The 21,548-nt window shown below is 45.3% G+C and overlaps 1 protein-coding gene across 5 annotated transcripts in view; it reads left to right on the forward strand.

The window, feature by feature from the left end:
- The first annotated feature begins 2,188 nt into the window (after positions 1–2,188).
- The window catches only part of TTC1 (tetratricopeptide repeat domain 1), a 52,052-nt gene continuing 32,692 nt past the window's right edge, over positions 2,189–21,548 (forward strand). Inside the window, exons 1-2 of one of the 5 annotated variants that reach the window (XM_090065075.1) lie at positions 2,189–2,408; positions 4,295–4,651. In XM_090065075.1, the coding sequence (XP_089921201.1) occupies positions 4,322–4,651 (330 nt within the window). In that variant the 5' untranslated portion in view covers positions 2,189–2,408; positions 4,295–4,321. The other 4 variants (XM_090065073.1, XM_090065071.1, XM_090065076.1 and 1 more) reach the window with 4 other exon arrangements.

Below are 21,548 nucleotides of genomic sequence, written 5' to 3' on the forward strand. Positions count from 1 at the left end.
CACTTTGTTTCAAAGCACTGTCCTGTCTGGTTTGTCACAACTGTTTTGCTGTTTTGACGCATTTCAACATTTTGCCCATAGTCTATAATGGGGAATAATGACAATGCTTAAAACTTTGTCATTTCTTGCCTGATTTGGATGAAAATCACAGGGGTGGTATGAGGCCACGAAGCTTGACAAGTTTCAAAGAGATAGGTGCAGGGGTTTCAGGGAAACTGCACCTCAAACTGTTCAAAACACAACTCAGACACTTGCTAGCAGTGGCAGCCTCCTCTCATGTGACATGCAGATCTGGGGGCTCGCAGGAGTCCATCACAGCCCTGGAGCCCTCCCAGGGGTGTGAGCTTCCGGATCAGCGCCCCAGATGAGAGGAAGCTGCCCTGTTGCCTGGGGCCAGCGCTGGGCGTGGGCTGCGCCTAACGCTGGAGAAAACTGCTCCTGTTGCCTGTCCCAGGCAGCAGCAGCAGCCTCCCCTCATCCGGCACAGATCCAGGGGCTCGCACTCCTGGGAGGGCTGCCGAGCTGTGCCAGACTCCTCCCGGAGGCACAAGCCCCCAGATCTCTGCACCGGACGAAGGGAGGCTGCCGCTGCCTCCAGGGACCAGTGCTGAACCAAGTAAGCCCGGCTTCAAAACTCGAAACATTTCAAAATTTTTAAACTGGTTCGAGTGCCCTCGTTTTGTTTCGAAGCTGTTTTGAAGACTTTTGTTTCATTTTGATTTTGCTGTTTCAAGCTTGAAACATATAAAAACAGCTTCAAAATGAAACACCTGGTGAAATTTCACAGAACCCTAGTAGAAATCCATACACGTGTGGACTCAGATTAACATTAATTTGTGCAGGCTTAGAATAAAGTATTATACAAGTATATGACTTGTTTCTTGGGGAAATATCAGCCCCCTTTCACACTGACAGATAGTCTTCAGATTGTAACTTGGTAAGGCGCTTATGTCACTGGATTATTACGTCCTTGCTGAATCAGAACTATTTCCCAGGTCAAGCAAGCCACCTATATAAAAACCCAAGTTCCTTCTCCTTAAGTCTGCCAGGTGTCCTACAGTTTTCTGGCTTGTGCCCTCAGACTGATATACAACTGTCAGGCTATAAGCTGTAAGTCAAAGCATAAACAGTGCGGCAGTAAAGCGCGGAGCTCCCGCAGACACCACCAGCATTGTCAGCAGCAGGTGGTGTCGACCACTGACCAGGGGTCAGCAACCACCCACAGGCACTGTCGGTAGCTGCGGCAGTGGCCAGCGGTGATCATAGACCGCGAGGTGTCGGCGGCAGGATGGTAAGTGCCAACTGCCTGCAGGCATTGCTGGCAGTGTCAGCGGTGCCTTTTTGCAGGGGGTGGACTGCTATGCTCAGGGGGTCCATGTGCATCAGGGGGTTGCCCTGCATCAAGGTCAAGATTTTCAAATGTAAGTATCTAAAGCTAAGCTCCTAAGGCCTCATTTTAGTGCTTACTAATCTCACCATGTTCGTCTAAGAACATAGGCAGATAAATCCGTTATCTTTTATGAGACCAACTCAAACAGTTCGAAAAATCTTCCTTGCAGGAAGAAAGGTGTTTGTAATCCGAAAACTTGCAAATAAGAATTTTTCCAACTATTTGAGTTGGTCTAATAAAAGGTATCATATCTCTCAGCACTCGTTCCTACCCAGGGCAGGGGGTTGGACTTGATGATCTGTTCAGGTCCCTTCTGACCCTAGAAACTATGAAACCTCCACTGCCTAATAATTGACCTGATCTTCAAAAACTGATGGGGCCCAGCAGCACTTCTGGAAATGTACTTATTAAGTAGTTAACCATGGCGTCAACACGCGACATTTCACGGCCCTGTGCTCCTGGGCTGGGGGCTGCACTGCACACGTTGGAAGTGACGCTCGCACTGGGGCCGGTTCGTGCTCGTCTAGCGACTTTAGCGCTGCAAGTCGCCTAACGTGGGAACCCTAGGTTCGCTTAAAAGAAAAAAAGTAGCGGAAACGACTGGAACACGAATTGCAGAGGCCTCAAGCCGGTATTTTCAGGCCCCCCACTACCAGCACGTGCTGAGCGGGCCGGGGCGGAATGGGCGGGCCGGAGCCGCAGGCAGCAGCGAGGCTGCGCGCTCCCGGCCCCGACCATTGCCGTAACACAAAATGGCCGCCCCTGCGGGCACCCAAGATGGCGCCGCCCAGTGCGGAGGGCGTACGGGACAGAGCAAGGACCGAAGCCATCCCGCCTCCAGGAGCCCCCGGCCCGGCCCCTAACGACACGCCCGCATTCGGGCCTGGCCCGGGCGTCCCAACCCCGCCCGTTCGCCCCACAGACTTGAAGATCCACTCCCAGCCCCGCCTGGTGCCAATGAAAGCAACCCGCTTCTGCCGGAAGTGACGTCTAGCTGGTGACAAGACTACAACTCCCGGTGAGCCCCGCGCCTCGGACTCCCATTGGCCGGGGCAAGCCGGAAGTGATCGTGCTGAGGGAGGTCGGAGGTGACAGGTGGCGGCAGAAGAGGGGCGAAGAAGGTTCTCGGTGAAATTTGGGCTGGGCCGGGCTGGGGTCCCCGGGGCGGCCTCTGAGCACGGCCCCCTCGGGCTGCGGCGCCGCGGGCAGAGTCCGGGCGCTGCCTGAGGGCCCCGGGCCGTTGCGGGGCGTCCGGGGGGATGGGCTTGGGACTGTAGCTGGGGGGAGGCGGGCTCCGGTTCCTTGCCCCGGGAGCCCCGCGCTCCCTGCCCGCCCGGGAGAGCAGGCACAACTCCCCGCCGTCGCCCCCGCTGCTGCGGACGGCGGGGGCGCCTCGCCATGGCGGCGCAGGCTCCCCAGGGCAAGGCAGTGGGCGGGGAGCCCTGAGGCCGTAGCACGCCGCCGCATCTGCACCCGCTTCGTGCACAAATCTGGGGGGGATGTGTCCCTCATGACCCCGGGGTGTATGCACAGCAGCAGGACCCCTCCACGCCCCACCCCGTGCCTGTGAACTGCCCGTGGTGCAATCCTGCTTCACACCCCAGCCCCATGCACCACCCTGGTCCCAGTTCCTGTCCTGCTTCTTTCTTCACCAGGAGGACCGTGATTTGCCCCGTATGCCCCTTCTCCTCTGTAGACTTACCTGCAGGGAGCTGCTCTCCAGCCCGCCTGTCTCTATTCCTGGGCATGTGTATGGGTGCACACATGCATGTGGACCCCCCTGCATCCCACTCCTAGCAGCCCTTGCAGGCTGGATCACTGCCAGCCTGCAAGGAGAAACCAGGCCTTTCCCGTAGATCCCTGCACAACTCTGAGAATCCAGGACAAATGGTGTCCCGGCGTCATGCAGCCTGGAACTAGGGCTGGAGGTTCCCATTCTGGGACAGTCCTGCTTAGTTATGGATGGGTGGTCACCCTGGGGCAGGGGTGGGCAAAGTGGTGGCTCTGGCTAGTGGCCGGAGTCCATTTCCTAGCAGCCCCTGCCCACAGAGCTGGGGCCAGTTTCCATGGAGACCTCAGCAGCAGCCCTGCTGTGATAGCATGAGGCTAGGGTTTCCGTGGAGACCAGCGCTACCAGCACTGGCAGGGTGCGTGGCAGAGTGCAAACCTGTGGGCCTGGCTGGGATCTTGGGGCAACAGTGGTCCAGACCTGAAGCAGAGCTATGACCTGCAGTCTCCATTCTCTGGGTAGGGATTTGCAAGCAGCGGATCACAGCTCTGCCTTGGCTCTGGGCCACACTGTCACAGCTGCAAGATCTCATCCGGGCTCCAGAGCAGCTTTGCACATTCCTGCGCGCCCTGCCAGCCGAGATGGCACTTGAGGGGGCTGTAACCACCTCAAACTTCCCCATAGCTCCCCATAGACACCCCTCCCAGTGGTACTGCTGCCCCTGCCTGCCCCACTTTTGCCTGCCCCATTCCCGCCTACAGCACAGTTCCCCCTCGACCTCCCCACCAGGAAGAGGCTGACACCACTGCTGCCTGCCAATATGCTGGGGCCAGTCTCCACGGAAACCAACCTAAGCCATGCAGATGGGCTGCTGAAAAATGGAGTCCGCTGCCGGCTGCATCTGACCTGTGGGCTGGACTTTTAGCCCAGGGGGAGCGTGGTATGTGGCATCTGGGACTACCATTCCCACATGCACATGTTCATGGGGCCCAGTTGGACAAATCGCTTTAGCAGCCAGATATACATTTCCCCATGGCTCAAAGTAGGTAACACTCTACTGTAGCTGACCAGTGTCACGAGGATAAACTAGTCTCTATGAAGTACTTTGAAATGCTGCAGATGGAAGTTCTGTCTCCTGGGCACCCTGTGAATCATTGTTCCTCTCTCGTTTGCAGTGGCCAGGATTCTGAAAGGATTCAGAAATGGAAGAGTCTGAAGATTCCAGGCCCCCAGAGGAAACGCTCCATCGCTTGAAGCTTTCTGATCACAGCAGCAATACCGTGACAGCTGGCTCCAAAGATGGATGCCTTGCAAGGAGTCAGGAGAGGGGAGATATGCAGTCTGCTACCCAGGAAACCGGAGCAACAGATGAGTGCTTTCATGACTGTCCTGAATCCTTTGAGGGCAAGGTGCCCAGAGTAGATGAAGAAGAGAAGATAATGAACAATGAAGATTCCTCAGAGAAACAGACCGAATTAGATGAAGAATACTTACTAGAACTGGAAAAAGACATGCCTGAGGAGGAAAAACAGGTAACCTATTAAGTCAAAATTGCAAATGAATGCCACATGCTTACATATTTTTAATACTTTATTAAAACATTAAGTGATGTAAAATGCGAGGTACAGATGAAATTTACAGATCTTACATTTAACTCCAATACATAGCTACATAGGTAGCATTTATTTAAAGTGCATTTTTTTAAGTGATAGTAGCACAGAGATGCTATCAACCAAACTATTACTCCTTCATGCGTTTTTCTGGTGTGATCAGAGGTTGGATTGTACAGTGGTTAATGTATCTAACTATGCATCTAAAAAGTATGAATTTGAACGTTTCTCCCTGGATGTATAATAAAGGTACCCCCTAGTCCACCTAGCTAAAACATTTATGTGGGGAAGTAAAAAGTGGCTCAACGTGGTGATACCACACAGTTTCTTTGCATGCCTTCGGCTACAGAAACTTGTACTCCTTAACCATGCTAGACTGATGGGTTACTTAGTTTTCTGACAGAATAGATTAGTGATGCTCAACCTTTTTCAGCAGGCCAGATGGGCAGTGCCTGATTCCTTCCGTGGGCTGGATCTGGCTGGTGGACCCAATCCTTCACCTGGGGCTCCCTCCAGCCATGCAGAAGGCGGTGGGGGCAGCCTGGCCCTGATCCAGCGGGGAGAAGGGGCTTGATCCAGCCCTAGCCTGGCTCTTCACGGGAAAAGGGGCATGACCTGGCTACAGTCCAGTCTCACAGGGAGAGGGGTATGGCCAGGCCCCAACCTGGCTGGGCAGGCATGGGGGGGCATGGCCTAGCCTTATGCAGGCAAGACGGGCATTGCCTGTCCCCAGCCTGGCTGGGAAGTGGGGAGCAGGTTTGGCATGACACAGCAGTGGTAAACCATCTGCACAGGAGGAGGGGGTGTGGGCAGGTACTACCAGAAGGGGCCACAGCCTGCCCCTAACCCGGCTGAGTGGAGGGAAGAGGGTGTGGCTCAGGCCTGATCTGGCTGTGTTAGGGGAGGGTTGGGGCCTGGCTCATACCTTCTAGGGTTGGAAGGGACCTGAACAGATCATCAAGTCCGACCCCCTGCCCTGGGTAGGAACGAGTGCTGGGATTGCAATACCCCAGCCAGATATCTATCCAATCTCCTCTTGAAGACCCCCAGGATAGGGGAGAGCACCCCTTCCCTTGGGAGCCCATTCCAGAGCCCGGCAACCCTAACCGTAAAGTAATGCCTCCTGATATCAAGCCTGAACCTACTCTCAATCAGTTTGTGTCTGTTATTTCTCGAGTTATCCCAGGTGGTGCCCAGGGGAAAAGAGCCTCACCTATTTTCTGCTGATCCCTCCAGTGAGTTTATAGACAGCCACCAGATCCCCTCTCAATCTTCTCTTGTGGAGGATGAATAGATTCAGGCCCTTTAGTCTATCTACATAGGGCCTGCCCTGCTGCCCCCTGACCATGCAATTGGCCCTTCTCTGGACCCTCTCAAGGTTAGCCACATCCCTCTTGAAGTGCAGCACACAGAACTGGACACAGTACTCCAACTGCAGCCTGACCAGTGCTGCATAGAGGGGAAGGATCACCTCCCTGGACCTGCATGTGATGCATATATAGATGCATGACAAGGTGCGGTTAGCCTTACTGACCACTTCCTCGCATTGGTGGCTCGTGTCCATCCTGGAGTCAACAATGACTCTAAGATCCCTTTCAGCCACTGTGTTGTTGAGAAGGGAGTTCCCCAGCCTATAGGTGTGTTGCTGGTTCCTTCTCCCTAGATGCAGCACCTTGCACTTGTCTGCATTGAATTCCATTCTATTCTCGTCTGCCTACCTCTCTAACCTGTCTAGATCTAGTTGGATTCTGTCCCTCCCCTCCAGTGTGCCTACTTCTCCCCACATCTTTGTGTCATCAGCGAATTTGGGCAGCATGCTCTCCGCGCACACTTCCAAGTTGCTGATAAAGATATTGAATAGCACAGGCCCGAGGACTGAGCCCTAGGGAATTCCACTACCCACATCCCTCCAGGTCGAAAATGACCGGTCCAGCACCATTCTCTGGGTGTGACCATCAAGCCAATTTGCCACCCATCTGACTGTGTAGATATCAGTGCCAGTTGCCTAGTTTTTTTTTGTGAGAATGGGGTGAGAAACAGTGTCAGAGGTCTTCTTGAAATCCAGGTAGATGACATCCACCTCAGCTGTTGGGGAAGGCTCCAACCTGCCCCACGGCACTTGGGATTTTGGTAGCAAGGAGGGATGGCAGTATTGCCATCATTGGGAGCCCTGAAGACCAGATTTCATTTGGCCTGTAGGCCTGAGGTTGAGCACCCTCAGGATGGACAAACTGGTATGATTACTGGCCAAGGTAATCTGAACTGCAAGATTATACAGAAAAAACTTATCCTTTCATATATTTTATTTTGTATGCTTTCCTCAGTCCTAAACAGAGTACAGAAAAAACCACTCTAAATCAGATAAACTTACAAAAACTGTCAGGGGGGCTTCAGGACAATTTTGTTACCTGAAATTGACTGCTTTTTTTTAGGAAGTTAACTGGATTTAAAATGGATCCCTTCAGATTATTAATACTAAAGGGAAAATTCGTCCAGCACCCTTTGTGTGCCTGCATTTATGTCATTTTGCTAGGACAATGAGAAGGGAGTAATCCATTTTTATCTAGCTCTCATTCAGTAGCACAGTCCTGTAGTGGTTTAAATGGCAACTTTTTGGAGAGAGTTGACTTTAAAAAATCCAGTGAATGCATATGCATGAGTATTTGAATTTTTAGAGTTATTTAACTCAGATTTAAACTAAGTATGTTCATCATGGGGAAGTGATGAATTTTTGCTAAAAATGCGGCTGCTCAAACAGCTTACATCTACAGAATCCAGTTTTATATTAATTTACTTGCAAATCTTTTAGTATTGCAAAACATAAGGTTAAAATATAAAATCTAACTTCTAAACTTTGTAAAAATAGATCTTTCTTGTTTTAGGATGACCTCATAGGTCTACTGTGAGAAGACCACATGGTTTCAGAATAGTGATTCATGTATTTTAAAATGTGATTAGGCTGTGTAGTGAGGCAGATAATTATAATAGAGCTCTTCAGCAGTGTTTCACTCTTTCTATATGGTAATTTGCTCTTCAGTACTTGGTGAGATTATACAACTTAAAATGGATTATAAAGAGGAGTCTCCAGCAGATTTATTTGTACTATAGGTATGTGTGACCTCTTGCAGATTTAACAAGACACCACTCTTGTTTGAAAGCTCTTTTTCAAACTAACATGCACAAGAAATGTGCTGAGTAATAGATCATAGTGAGGTAGACTGCAGGCAGTGGACATTTACGCTGGGGTTAAAAAGGGTAATGGTAAGACTATGTATTCACTAATAATGGGGTAGCTTTTTCCAAACAGGTGTAGAATTGTACCTGCAAGAATCAGGGCTTATACATGCCTAGTGTAAGTTTCATTTCACTGGTTTAGATTTTATCAGTCTGCATCCATATTGAAATAGATGTTTTGTAAATGCAAGCAGGCTATTTTCCTAGAGGCAAGCCACAGTAATAGCTACCTAATACGTCAGCTGCCTCTAGTTAGCTGCATATTTCTCCATTCCTGAGCCCTGTGTGTTTTAGGCTGTACAAAAGCAGTGCATGTTACACCTGGGAATCTGGGTAAGTAGGCAGGAGCTAAGGGTAGATGGGTGGGAGAGAGCTGGGCAACGTGAAGGAATGATGGATGATGAAGAATAGGACCACAAAGGAGAGCATTATTTTACACAAGTAGGAACCAGTTTAATTTTGTTCTCTGCAAAGAGTAATATAAATACTGAAGTACAGAAATGGAAATAACCACTTCAGGGTAGAGTAGAGAGTAGACAGAATAGAAGCTAAAAGAAAACTGAATGGAGCTTTGAAGGAAGACAGTGAGCTTACAAGAATAGCATAGAAGAACAGGAGGTATAGAATGACAGGGAGCGGGAAAGGGCTATATATCAGTACTCTTGCTACTGTCTACCTGGTGGACCATACAAAATTAAATCTACAGTTACATGTTCTATTTTTTGGTTTGGGCAAGTTGGAACCACATGTTGTAACGTTTCCTGACCAGATCATCATAGTAGAATTAAACTAGGGCGATTCATGTCAGTGTATACAGTTGAAATTCCACTAGGGTCTTGGTATCAGTTATGCTAAGCAGAAAATTACAGATTGAAATATGTACGGTTGTGATAGTGGCCAAACTCAGACGTGGCCAAGCAAATTAACTCTGTTATATGCAGTTCAATATTAACAAGCTTATTTGTGTTCCTCAAGTAGTTTATTTCTACCAATTTGATCAAAATGACAAATGTAAGAAATTTCCTTATTCTTCATTTCTCTCTGGATCAAACGGCATGTAAGAACCTTGGGGCAACTGGGGAGTGTGGCCTTATGAAGGCGTGAGACTGGTGGTGTGGGATCTATTTCTGGCTCCTACATGGTTCTGCAGGGTGAGGGCAGGAAAAACTCTTCACCACTCTGCTTGTTGCTTTTTCCATGTGTAAAATGGGATCCATGGTAGTCGTCTCCTTTGTAAAGGCCTCAGAGAGCCATTGATGAAAAAGCTGATATAAAGGCTGGGTAGTATACTTCTGTCTTGTACAGTACCAAATACAATGGATTCTTGGTTTGTGAACAGGACTCCTCTAAGTTTGACTACAGCAGAAATAACGTAATTAGACTTCTGTCTGAAGTCCCCTTTATAGAATACCTACCTTCCAGGGAAGATCATGTTCATAGCAGAAGTTATGAACTAGGATGCAGCTCAGTCTAGTGGCTATAAAAGGACTGGGAATCAGAATTTCTTAGGCCTTCACCTCGGCTAACTTCTTATGTAAATGTGAACAGATCACTAAACCTGTCTGTTTCGTTTCCATTGCCCCCCCCAACCAATAAAATGAGCAAGTAAATGTAACTGTTTGCAGACTGCTTTGGAATCCTCTAATAGAGGGTGCTTCTAAAGTGCAAAAGCAAAAAAGTTTTTTAAATCAAGAACATTTCATTAGAAAAAGATAAGAGTTGGGGCAGCTTCCTTAAAACATATGGTCACAAAAAAGTTAAAGGATATTACAAGATCTTATGTTGTTGGCCGGTGTATTCACTTTAACAGATGGAGAGCTGTGAACCTTACCACAATGGCAAAACTACTATGTGCTAGCAATATTCACGTTAAGAATTTATTTACAATGTACAGAGAATCAGGCTGAGTTATGTGCAAGACCAGGCTTACAAACTTCCCTCCCATCTATAATCAAATATTGTTCTTGATGTTCATTATAAGCAGGGCTCGAGAAGTCCACCTACCAGCTTTCTTTGTCTGATTGATGAGGCTGAAGTAATCAGCCTCTGTACAGTTTAAACATGCTCTGTTCTGAAGTGAGGGGTTTTTACTCCATCTAGTAGGTAGAGATAACCTACTAGATGGAACAGAAATGACATGATGCCCTCATCTAGGGACTGCAGATGAAAAGCTGCCGTTCCTGTGCTACTACTGATTTTTGTTCTGATGCTGTTAACAAGCCGTTTATTCCTGCTATTCCCATCTCTTGTAAGCATAACTGGAATGGTTAAGAATGGCCTCATTAGTGTGGTGTCTCTGGATGAAGTTTTGTAGCAGATACAGACAACATAGCCATTTTTTTTCAAAGGAACAAATAAATTAAACTTGGGAGGTAGAAAAATGGAGAACCCTTTCTTAGCCACACACAGAAGCAGCCAGCTGGAGGCTCTGGGGTACCAGAGACTATTATTTCTTTTGTAGCTATGAGGGAGGCTCTGGAGTAAGAGGAAAAAAAACCAGGGCCTCTGACTAGTAATCTGCCAGGAATTCCAACAAAGCCCCCGCTTCTCTTCTGCCTTTGTTCCCCAGCGTCCTCTGACTTGGTACTGTTTGGTAAGTTTTAAATTTGATTATAACTATTTACCTAACTGCATTAGACAAAAGTCAGTGTTTTACCTAGTGTTTAGCATAGGCTGTGTCTAGTTCTTAATGTGGAAGGACATCTTGTGCCAAAAAGCTTCTCTAACTTCTCTCCCAACTATATAGTTGGTCCTATAAAAGATGGAACCAAACACATACCTTGCTTCTTGCACATTCTCTGGACTAGCACAGCTACAACAATACCAAGCTCTACTGCAACATTTTAAAATAAACATTTGTTTATAACTGCATTACTAGTTGTTATAGGAGTTTATTCAAAACTCTTCACAAATATTAAGCCCTCCAGTATCCTAAGGGTGATCTCCAAAATGAATGTCAACATAAATATCATTTTCTACATGCTGAAACCGAGGCTGAAGTTAAAAGCCTGATTCTTCAGTTGCTATGTAGAGCAGTACTTGAATTGCCTTATTCTTTGTAATTACTTGCACATAGGTAGGGCAGTGTGGTACCTTATAGACTGACACAGGCATGAGCTTTTATAGTTTATAGCTTACTTTGTTATATGTGATAAATGGACTTGCAGAGAGCATGTCTAAATAGAAAGGAGTAGTGTAATTGAGCAAGTTTCTTGTGTAAATTACAGGATCATAGGAAAGTAGAGCTGGAAGGGACTTCACAGTTCAACACTGTGTCCAGGGTGGGATTGATTGCAGTCCATTTCATTCAGTTGAATGCATACCCGTACCAGTCTCTTTATTTGCAGATGTAAAGAGTACTCCAAGTGCGTAATGGATGCAGAATGTAGCCTTAAATTACGTGCCTGAGGCTGCTGAGGAGCTGTTACATAGAATTACAGCTAAGGATCTCATATTTTTGATCTCAAATTACTGAACCACAACTTTCTCCTTTCCTTTTTAAGATGAACCCATTGTATCTGAACATCTGGTGAATGAGTAATGTAGTATTTGCCAGAGGAGATCCTCAGACAGGTGGGTGCTAGCATGGGTAGATGAGACTTTTGGAGGTGTAGAGATGGGATTTTAGTTCTTGCTTTGTACGAGAGGGTTTTAGCTAGGGAAGTGTCTGCATAGGTTCTTAGCAGAAAAGCCGGACTAAGGATTTGAATTTTTGTACATGCACAAATTGATACACACATCACATTTATCTTATTTTCATATTTTTTACAGATTGATTTCTGTTCAAACAGCTTTCTTGCAGTCACCTTTTCCTCTGATGCCTCTGGTGCAGTCACCTTTTCCCCTTTGCTAGAGTCATCATTCTGAATCTGGGCCACTGGAACCTGAGTCCCCAAGCTGTAACTGGCTTTTGTTAGTGTTAGGATAGGGTACAGGAGTTTGTTGCTGTCATTTACTATATGCATTGTGTTGTTCCTGAGATTGTGCAACAGCTGCACCGTTTCTGGTGATCATTGTGCAAAAACTAGTGTGTGTGATTGCAGCTCTCTGGCTAACACTAGCTGGTCATGTTGCTTCTGGCCCACTCAAGACTCAGTATCACTGACCTAGACAGTAATAGTTGTTTCCAGGTGAACACTACTGATGCCACAAAAACTGCCTGATGTTTATTGCCTGCTGAAGTAAAAGAAGAATCCAAACCTATTAAAACAGTGCTCAACAAATATCCAGAGGGGAACAAGGAGAGGGACAAAAATAAATTACTTAATTGCCCCAGTGAAATTAGGCCTTAGCATTTCTCAAGTGATGACCATGTTTCACTGAAATCCATCTCAATCTTCCAGGTCTAACCTGTAGAAGAGATTAATGGGTTTTGCAGTGTGCTACCATGTACTGTGCTGTGCCTTGCATGCAGTAGTATTGCAGCCTGCAGCCAAAATTCAGTATACTTCATATGTCATGACCTATTATGTGTACTATGTAACTTCCATCATTGACATCTTAAAAACTGGGTAACTAGGGGGTGGGGACAGTTTACTTGCTAATAAAAGTAATAGATATGTGCAGCTTTGTGAGAACCACCTGGGCTGAAGGCTTCCCAAAATGGTCTGTTATGTAGCCTAGAATAAAATGGTTCAAGAGCCATTCAGTGCCTGGCCTTTCTGCTGAGAATGTAAACAGGATCATTTAGTATGTGGCCATTACTGGTGATGGCATTTAACTCAGTCTAATCCATAGCAGTTATTGTAAATCATCAGGCAGCCAATGGATGATATCAGAGAGGAGACTGGTTGGACCCCAGTTAGTTGCAGACAACCAGAGAATCCTGTCCGTTTCTGAGCTATTATATTTTGGATGAGCCTGCTCCTAGCTTGAAGTCTATAGGACCTATTCCAAGGCTCACACCCTTCATTGATGAGTGGGATGTAAGAACTGGATCATAGGCAATCTGGAAGAGTAGATAGATACCTGAGGTAGAGGAGGATCCAAACCAGGGGCTGAGGCTGAGCTAGACAGTCAGAGCCAGAGAGTCCAAGTCAAGTTCGTAGTCAATAAGCAGGATCCAGATATGTAATCCAGGCAGTGCCAGAAATTGGGAACCAGAGAATCTAGGACACTCAAACAGAGTAAACAGGAGCAGGGAACTAGGCAGGAAGCAGACTGGGAAGCACTAAGTAGCCAAGGTCCAGCTCAAGGCTTATATACCAGGCCCAGCCAACTCAACAGCCATTGAGCTTGACCCTTGCAGCTGATGCCACTTGAACACCAGGTGGCCCTTATAAGGGTACATATTGTCTTATAACAATGGGACACTGTGACTGCTCTCATGAAACCAGAGCCTCCGGTCTCCTGAGAACATCAGTCCACTTGCTTAGTCATGCTTTTAATGGTTGAAACTAGGCTGCAGTCTCTCTCGGCTCCCAGGATTGCTGAGAACATAGACTTAGAGGAATTCCTTAAACATGGGCTCATTTGATTCTGATTTTGGAGTACCACTTGAGAGCAAAAGCTATTGTCAGCAGCATAACTCAGGTAGGGCAGCAACCCTGAATACTGACTTAGGGGTGGGGCAGAGGAAGTAAGGGAGCAGAAAAACAACAGCTCTTGCTGCTGATGCCAGCTAACTGCTCTGCTGGCACCGGCACCCAGGAGCCACTACTACCTGGGCACTTGCTTTTCTGAGGAGTGCTGTCTGACACCCTTTTTTTAGGCCCTTTTTCATGGCTCAGACTCAAAATGCTCTCATCTCTTCACCCAACAAAGCCATTGCACAGAGTTTACTGTTCCACAAGGTTAAGCCAGTAGTAAAAAAAAAAATTAAAAATTGATGGTTTGATGGCCTTAGACTATTCAAATAGGTACTGGACACTTTTCCTGGGCCTGCCACTTGTCTGGAATGAATCATAATAGACTGAGTTTTTCAAAGCAGCTTTGTTTTCCAAAAAAAAAATGGAAGCCAGCACACAACATGGGAGGCAGAGTATAAAAGTGCATGTCATTTTTTTCAGTCTGTTATGGTAAGAACTTACTATAGAGCTTAGAGAGCTCAGAACTTAATGCTGAGCTAGTATCTTGGGATGCAAAGCCTTTAGTGGCTGTTTCCAAGCTCCTGACTTACTGAACAGGGGAAATCTCTGGATTTCTACTGGATTTCACTTTGCTTTCCCTCCATTTCACTGGTCATTGAAATTCTCTTTTAAAATATTCTAATTTCTAGTGATTGTATGTTTAGAAAAAATCACTGAGCAATATAGCATATTTGCTATTTTAAATCGTGCATTTCAATTGGTTAAAATATAGAGGTGCATCGATATATTGGTCCGATATCAGATTGGCTTTGATGTAAAGAAAATTGACTATCAGAAATCGGCTTTTTTGCCTGATGTGGCTGATTAAATGCCTGTGGGGGCAGCCACAGCGCAGGACGTAGACGGTGAAGAGCACAGCCCAGCAGCTTGGAGAGGTAAGTCTGTTATGGTGGAAGGGGAAAGTAGAGGGGGGGCAGTGCAGATTGAGGCCCCCATGGTGAGGGAAGGAGTGGGGCCAGGGGCATGGTAGAGTACGAGGCGGAGCTGCAGCTTGCCTGGGCAGTGTGGGGCGGGGGGGCTCCCACCACTGTGCACACCCTGAGCAGGCATGGGGGGGCATTTGCCCCCTAGATCTACTCAAGGCACGGCAGGCTGCTGCTAAAGGCTGCCCCACCCCTCCATGCCGCTTCCGTTCCCCCTCCCCTTCCACTACAACAGACTGAGCAACCGAATACTTCTCTTCAAGCTGTCAGGCTGCGTATTGGAAAATGGATCGGTATCAGCCAATATGACTCCTTAAAAATCAGCTATCAGTATCGCCTCCAAAAAATCTCTATCGGTGCACCCCTATTAAAATGTTATTGCTCCTTGTTAAGCAAGATCACCCAGTTTTGCAGTTTTGATCATGTGTTGATTGATGGTCCATTGCCTTTGTCACATCCCATGCTCATTGATTCTCAGTTGTGCATTATTTCATGTCGTGAATTGCCTCGATTAGGCAAACATACTATATTTAATATCCTGGTGCTTTTTTGGACAATTGATGTTGCTTCAAGGTGTTTTAGTAAACCTCTGCATTAATTTTCTGCAGTTCATATTTGATCAGACTTCAGAAAATGGCATAATTTAAATGTGGTAGTCACATCTCTGATAGTTTTAAAAAACACTCTTAGGAAAATCTGAAGCTCTGCTGCCCTGCAAATGCTTATAAGGAACTTTCCAGAAAGGAAGGGTGGGTGGATGTGAAAGCATTAAGAACAGCTTGCTAGGATGTAAGACCAAATGGAAGTATCCATCAGTATCATAGTGAAAAGGAATCTACGCTAGTATAAAGTGATAGCAAGTAAAAGTAGGGGAAAAAATGACTAACTTGCGTGCCTGGCTATCTTGTTGGAAGTTACTGAGATACTTTTATATAGAAATATGACTTGCAAATTGATGGGTGACCATTTAAACTTGGCTGATTTGTGGAAAGCTATGAAGTTGGGCATTTTACCCATAGAAACTCCTATTAGGAGTTTGAATCAAGTGTGAAATACAATCCCTGGATAACAGCATTGCTAAATATGCTATTACTTTGGTTAAATGGGAGAAAAGATTGATTGTAGGAATCCAGACCTCAAACTGAGGTGCCTGATTTTCTTCATTAGTAAGCATTGTGCTGTTTACTATTTTTTTTTTTTTTTTAGAAAGCTGATTTAATACCTGAGTGCCTGATTACCAAGACAATGGGAGTTAGGCCCCTAACTGTCACTTGTATCTAGGAAAACCTACCCCAAGGTATGACAGGAATTTGGTAAGTGGAAGATGAAGCAGATGACTTTTATAGAGTCAAATACGAGCACCAAATTGTCTCTTCGCTTTCATTTTAGTTTATGTGGCTTTATAGATTTCACGAGGAGATGACATAAATTTATATTAATGTCACTGACATCCCAAGAACAAAACATTAAACCAACTAGTAATGCCTTGCCATTTCAGACAAATTTCCACTTGCTGGGAAAAATTAGTTATGCCAGCATAGTCAAACACAAAACTAAGAAACCTGGCTAGGACTTCTAGACAGTGGCTGTGCAGGGACTACTGTGCCCACTTCTGAAAATCTGCCTTGCATCTCATGGAAGTAGCTACACCAGAGGCCCCTCTAAATGTTCAGGTAAAGGCATGATAGGGTCTGATGCACAATCCACACAAGTTATGCCTCCTACTGTGCCACACATGCATGGCATGAGGTGTGATTGTGGGATCAAGCATCAGATCCAATCATGCTCTATTGCTGGTGCAGGGGGAGTCTATAATTGCCATCCCAGGCTCCTCTTGCACTGGTAAGTAGCAAGCTTCTGCAGCTGATAGGACTCTAAGCCCTGGCAGCATCCTACAGCTGCTGTGGCTGAGTCCCATAGCTGATGGGACTCTTAGCGACAGCAGTGTGTGGTGCACCCCTGTGCCTGGGAGCCCCAGCAACTGACAGGGCTCCCAGACACAGGTGCAAAGCCTCTTTGCTTCAGGGAAAGGACTGGTGCTAGGGAGTGGAAAGTATCTGTGAACAGACAAGAGAATGCAAGCGCCTCCGTACTCTAACTGTGACTCCGTAGTCTAACTGGTATTTTACCACATCCATCTATGCTGGAAGGTAGCTTCTGCCACCAGATCCCTGTTGTGGGTGCTTTACTGCACTTATTTGTAAAGGAATCCTGATTACCACAGTCCTGAAGTGTAGCTCAGGTGCTTGAATTGATGATGTAGCAATGTCTTCGTAGAACTGCAGGGGGAAGCAGACAGCTGCTAAATCAAGATTTACAAATGGGGGGGAATAGCATTTGAGACTGAAAAATGTACATTTTATAACTATAAGTGACCTGTTATACATCCTCCAGTGAGTGAGACTTATTCGGTGTAAGTGACTTGCTATTAAGTGACCTTACCAAAGGGCATGGAGACCCAGGCATTGTCACATTGTATAAATAGCCTTGGAAAGGAAAAAGGAGAACACATGCTCTGCCTATGCCCTTGGGGAAAATGGAGCCACATATAGTTTCCCAGTAAAGCTAAAGCAATCCATCAAATAAAAGCCATGGGGAGTTTGCTTAGGAGGTGTTACCGAAAGGGAGGGATGGTAAACCAGTAGGCCAGGTATCTTAACCCTGACAGCTGAGGGACAAACATAGAGTTTGGTTTGATGCACCTTTTACAGTGTTTTATAGTTAGTAGGGTCGGAAGGGACCTGAGCAGATCATCAAGTCCGACCCCCTGCCATGGCAGGAAAGAGTACTGGAGTCAAATGAGGTGATTGTCTAGCCTTGTCTTAAAGACCCCCAAGGTAGGAGCCAGCACCACTTCGCTTGGAAGTTGGTTCCAGTTCTTAGCTGCCCTGACAGTGAAGTAGCGCCTCCTGATGTCTAATCTGAATTTACCCTCTGCCAGCTTGTGACCATTATTTCTAGTCACTCCTGGTAGCACTCGGGGAAACAGGGACTCCCCCAGTGCCACTAGAAACCCCCAATGCCACTAGAAACAGGCCACTAGATACCCCTTCAGCCTTCTGTTGTGGAGGCTGAACAGGTTCAGTTTCTAGTAGATTGATTATTTCCACTGAGTTCTTATGACTGCAAAACCGATTAAGGGCAAAAATTACATCTGTACAGAGATTGAAAGTCTTCTTGTGAAATGTCTAATAGGGATGCTCTGTTGTACTTATATGTCATCATGATAAAGCTGAGCTCATTCTCTGTTCAGTGTGTTCTGTGTACAGTGAAGGTATTTAGTTATTAGCTAAAAAGGGTCAGGTCTGGTTTAGGGCACAAACCTTTCCAATACTGTTGGATAGAATAGGAAATTATGGTAGGTTTAGCAATATATAGCTAAAAAAAGCTTACACAATGCATGCACTCCTTAAATAATAGGAGCATTGAAGACGGGGATCATTAAGTTAAAAAAACATTTTGGTTAGAAATTGGATTACATATAAAATGATATTTGCTATGTTAACTCTGCTATGTTAGCATAAGGAGAGAAGCAAACAGCAAAAATAGCCCCTTTGCTGTCCATGTTCATTGGTCCCATGAAAATGATGATTGTATTTGGTCACTTCAAGATTAAAGAGTGAAGATGTGCAGGTTACTTTTCTTTTAGAGCAAACTAGCTTACTTTTAAGGTCTTGCTAATTAACCTTGGATGTTTTTGCTAATAGCAGAGTTCCTATGGCTATATTCAATTGCCTTTGTCATAGGCTGTACTGCATTGTCAGGAGGCCAAGCTGTCTTTTCCTATTACCCTGGATTAGTCCTTAATCTTCAGTGCCTCTTGCTGATTGCCTGACAATTTACAGCGAGTTTCTAATTCCTTTAGAAGTTGGACATTTGTAGCTACTCTTCATATCCTGGTTTTGTACTTTTCATAAACCTCTGTAAACCTCTTTTAATCACTGGCTTTCCTTACCCACAGATTTAAACATTTTTTTAAAAAAAAGACTGCATTTAATTTGAGACCTTTGATTCTTTAAATCTTACTCAGTTTGTTCATTCAAACAAACAAAGGCCTGACACTTGTGCATCTTTGTAGTTCATCACTTCCTGGTCATAGACTGACACCAGGAAAAAAATGACCTTACATTTTATTGTATTTTGTGTTACTCAGAGTAAGTTAGAAAGTTTGTACTTGATTCAATGATCATATTCAAAGCCTAGGGAAAGAAAAGGGTCAATATTACCATTTTCTAGATAGAGCATTCTAAGAGTCCAATCTGACCCACTTCTGTCACAAAGAAACAGGCAGTCTGCCCTGCAGCTACTTGCATCTTAGCCTGAAAATAAGGGGGTGGAGTACTTGGATGACATTTTGCAAAATTTGTCCCAAGGACAAGTCACTTACAATTTTTTCCCATATAATGGAAATAAAATTGATAGGTCTCAAAGCTGAGTTGTGGAATGATCCTGGTAGGGCAGTGACCAGTCAGTTTGCAGCTGTTCGTCATCTAAGTTAAAAGTACAGCATAAAAAGTAGGCAGGTTATATTTTTTTAAGAATGTTTTTATATGTCCTTTTTTTCCTTTTAACCTGACTGTCTGGAACAGATTCTGGCAGATACCTTGGTTGCTCTCCTAGTCCTTTCAGGGTAATATAATTTGTTCTGGAGGGACTGACCAATCTAGATCAGGCTCTGCTTTTGCTGCTTTGGTATGATGGCCTCTTTTCTGTTAAAGATAACATCATGGGTGCACAAGCTGATCCAAATGTAACTAGTCTCTGGCACCCTGTGCATTCACCTTCCTTTGTGAGGAAATCTGTGAAATGTTAATTCAGACACCTGAATGTTTCTCATAGCAGTACAGGTTATTGTTTTTAGGGCAGTAATTCTCAACCAGGATGCCACAGTACCCTGGGCTGCTCTGAAATCTTTTAAGGGTGCCATGAAATATGAGCACTGTTAAATTTGCAAAGACCTACACATGATTCACAAGATAAACCTAGACATTTCACATAGGAATCCATAGCATCCAAAACATTCTGACCTGTTGTAGTTTTTCTGAGTTTTCTGCAAGAGAAGAATTGCTCTATAATTTCTTCCACATTCAAAAAGTGAAAGCTAAGACCTTGCATTTTCTGAGGGGTGCTTTGAGTCTAATCAGGTTGAGAACCATTATTTTGGAGGGTGAAGACCATAAAGGTGATAAAGCCCATATAAGATCCGTCCCAAGAGGTTCAGAAATGAACCGGTAACATAATATTCCCTGTATGTACTGCAGATATTACAGAAATGTATGCAGCCTGGCATCAGGGCAGCCATTTGAATCTAATAATGCAGGGCTGTTCTGAAGCATGAGTCTTAGAATTGTCCCAGGATTTCCTGCTTTCACGTTGCTGGTTACCAAGGGCTGAACGCACTGCAATGCCATACGAAGAGTTCTTGAGTACACATGGCCTCTCAAACACATTTGGAGAGCCCCACTTGTAGCCAAATCATCAGAAGAAGCAGTTGTTAAACATAGGAATCTCAGTGATAGTTCTGGTTTCATTTAAGCTCACACATTGGCAATGTTTCTGAGACTGACACTTCTCCTTCTGCCCTTTCAGCTTGTGTAGCTTGCTTTGCAGATGGCAGGAGAATGCATCCAAGAACAGGCTTTTTTTAAAGAAATGATGCAAGTTTTCCACTTCCAAATGAAGCCATCTTTGTGCTCAAAATGTCTCAGGACTTCCTATCAGTACAGTGATAGCCCCAGTTGTTTTGAAGGATCTACCATGGGTACTGGAGGTGCCTTTACCACATTAGCCTAGGAAGAGCACCAAGCTAATATGTGGCTATGCTTCTTCCATTACATGAAGTATGCTGGATATCTCTACATGATGCACTGTTGTGCTGTGTAGACATACTCCATGTGCCCACTATAAATGTGGCTATGTCACCTTGTTCTGTTCCCCATGATGTTGACTCTGACCCCTAGTCCTTTTAGCCTCCTGAGAAAAGATGGACATACAAACCTTAAAATTGCTTGCCTTTAAAGCTCTCCTTCCTGAAACAATCATCCCTCACAGGATTTACTGCTTTTGTTTTAAACAGTATTTAAAAAGCTGAATGGGGCAAGAAAAGGAAGTAAAAAGTAAAGAGAAAATTACAGTTTTCTCATTACCATAACAGTGACTTCTTCAGGAAATGACATTGAAGGTGCTTCTGTTCCATAAGCAATCCCCTGTGGCTGGACACAGCTTTCAAAAATGGCTGTCCTTTTTAGGCAGCTACGTCTTGCATATAGAATACAAGTTTGTACATTTAATGCCACGTTATGCATTTTTAGTGCCCATATATGGTTCTTACCACTTCCATTCATGGTCTGCACTTGGGGTGCTGCATAAAGACTGCATAATTGTCAGTCTGCACTGAAGAAAAGCCAGTTTCTAAAAGCAATGCAGGTGCTTGCTCTTATCCTCTACCTTTTAATGTGTGAGGGTTTTTTGTTTTTGTTTTGGGTTTGTTTTTTTTTTAACATGTTAGTAGAGCAGAACTCTGTAAGGCTTACCAAGCCTCATGCTCCATCTATCAGACATGGTATCTGAGTATGTATTCAGAAGATCAGATAGGATCCTACTATGCAGTGTTATTTGTGATGTGGCAACTAAATGTAGGCCCCTATGTCTAACTTTTACAGTGTGTGGTTTTAGGTTCATTAATGTGGTTGGGAAAATTTACTATTCAAGAGCAATATAGAAAGAGCCCCGTCTTTGCATCAGGTTGGAGTCTGCTTCTTGGCACAGCTGTGAGATGGTGCAGCTCTCTACAAAGAGCACTATATTTAGCTGTTTCCAAGGAGATGTTCTGTGTGATATTGATAATTTCATTAATCCTTGATTTACACAATCTGCAGGGAAGGAAACTGCTCCTTTCCCAGTGTTGGCTTTTTAATCACTCAGTGAGCTGTAATTTATAGACGCCTTGACTTGAGCCCTATGTATGCCCATATGAGAGTGAAAAATCAATGGTCAAAATAATCCTTGACCACAAAAAGAAGGGAAAATGAACACTGCTTTTTGCATCTTAGGTCTCCTGCCTTGCCTTAACCT

Source organism: Crocodylus siamensis, chromosome 10 (genome assembly GCF_052110815.1).
Source record: "Crocodylus siamensis isolate JL-2025a chromosome 10, ASM5211081v1, whole genome shotgun sequence".
In the NCBI taxonomy this organism is placed as follows: domain Eukaryota; kingdom Metazoa; phylum Chordata; order Crocodylia; family Crocodylidae; genus Crocodylus; species Crocodylus siamensis.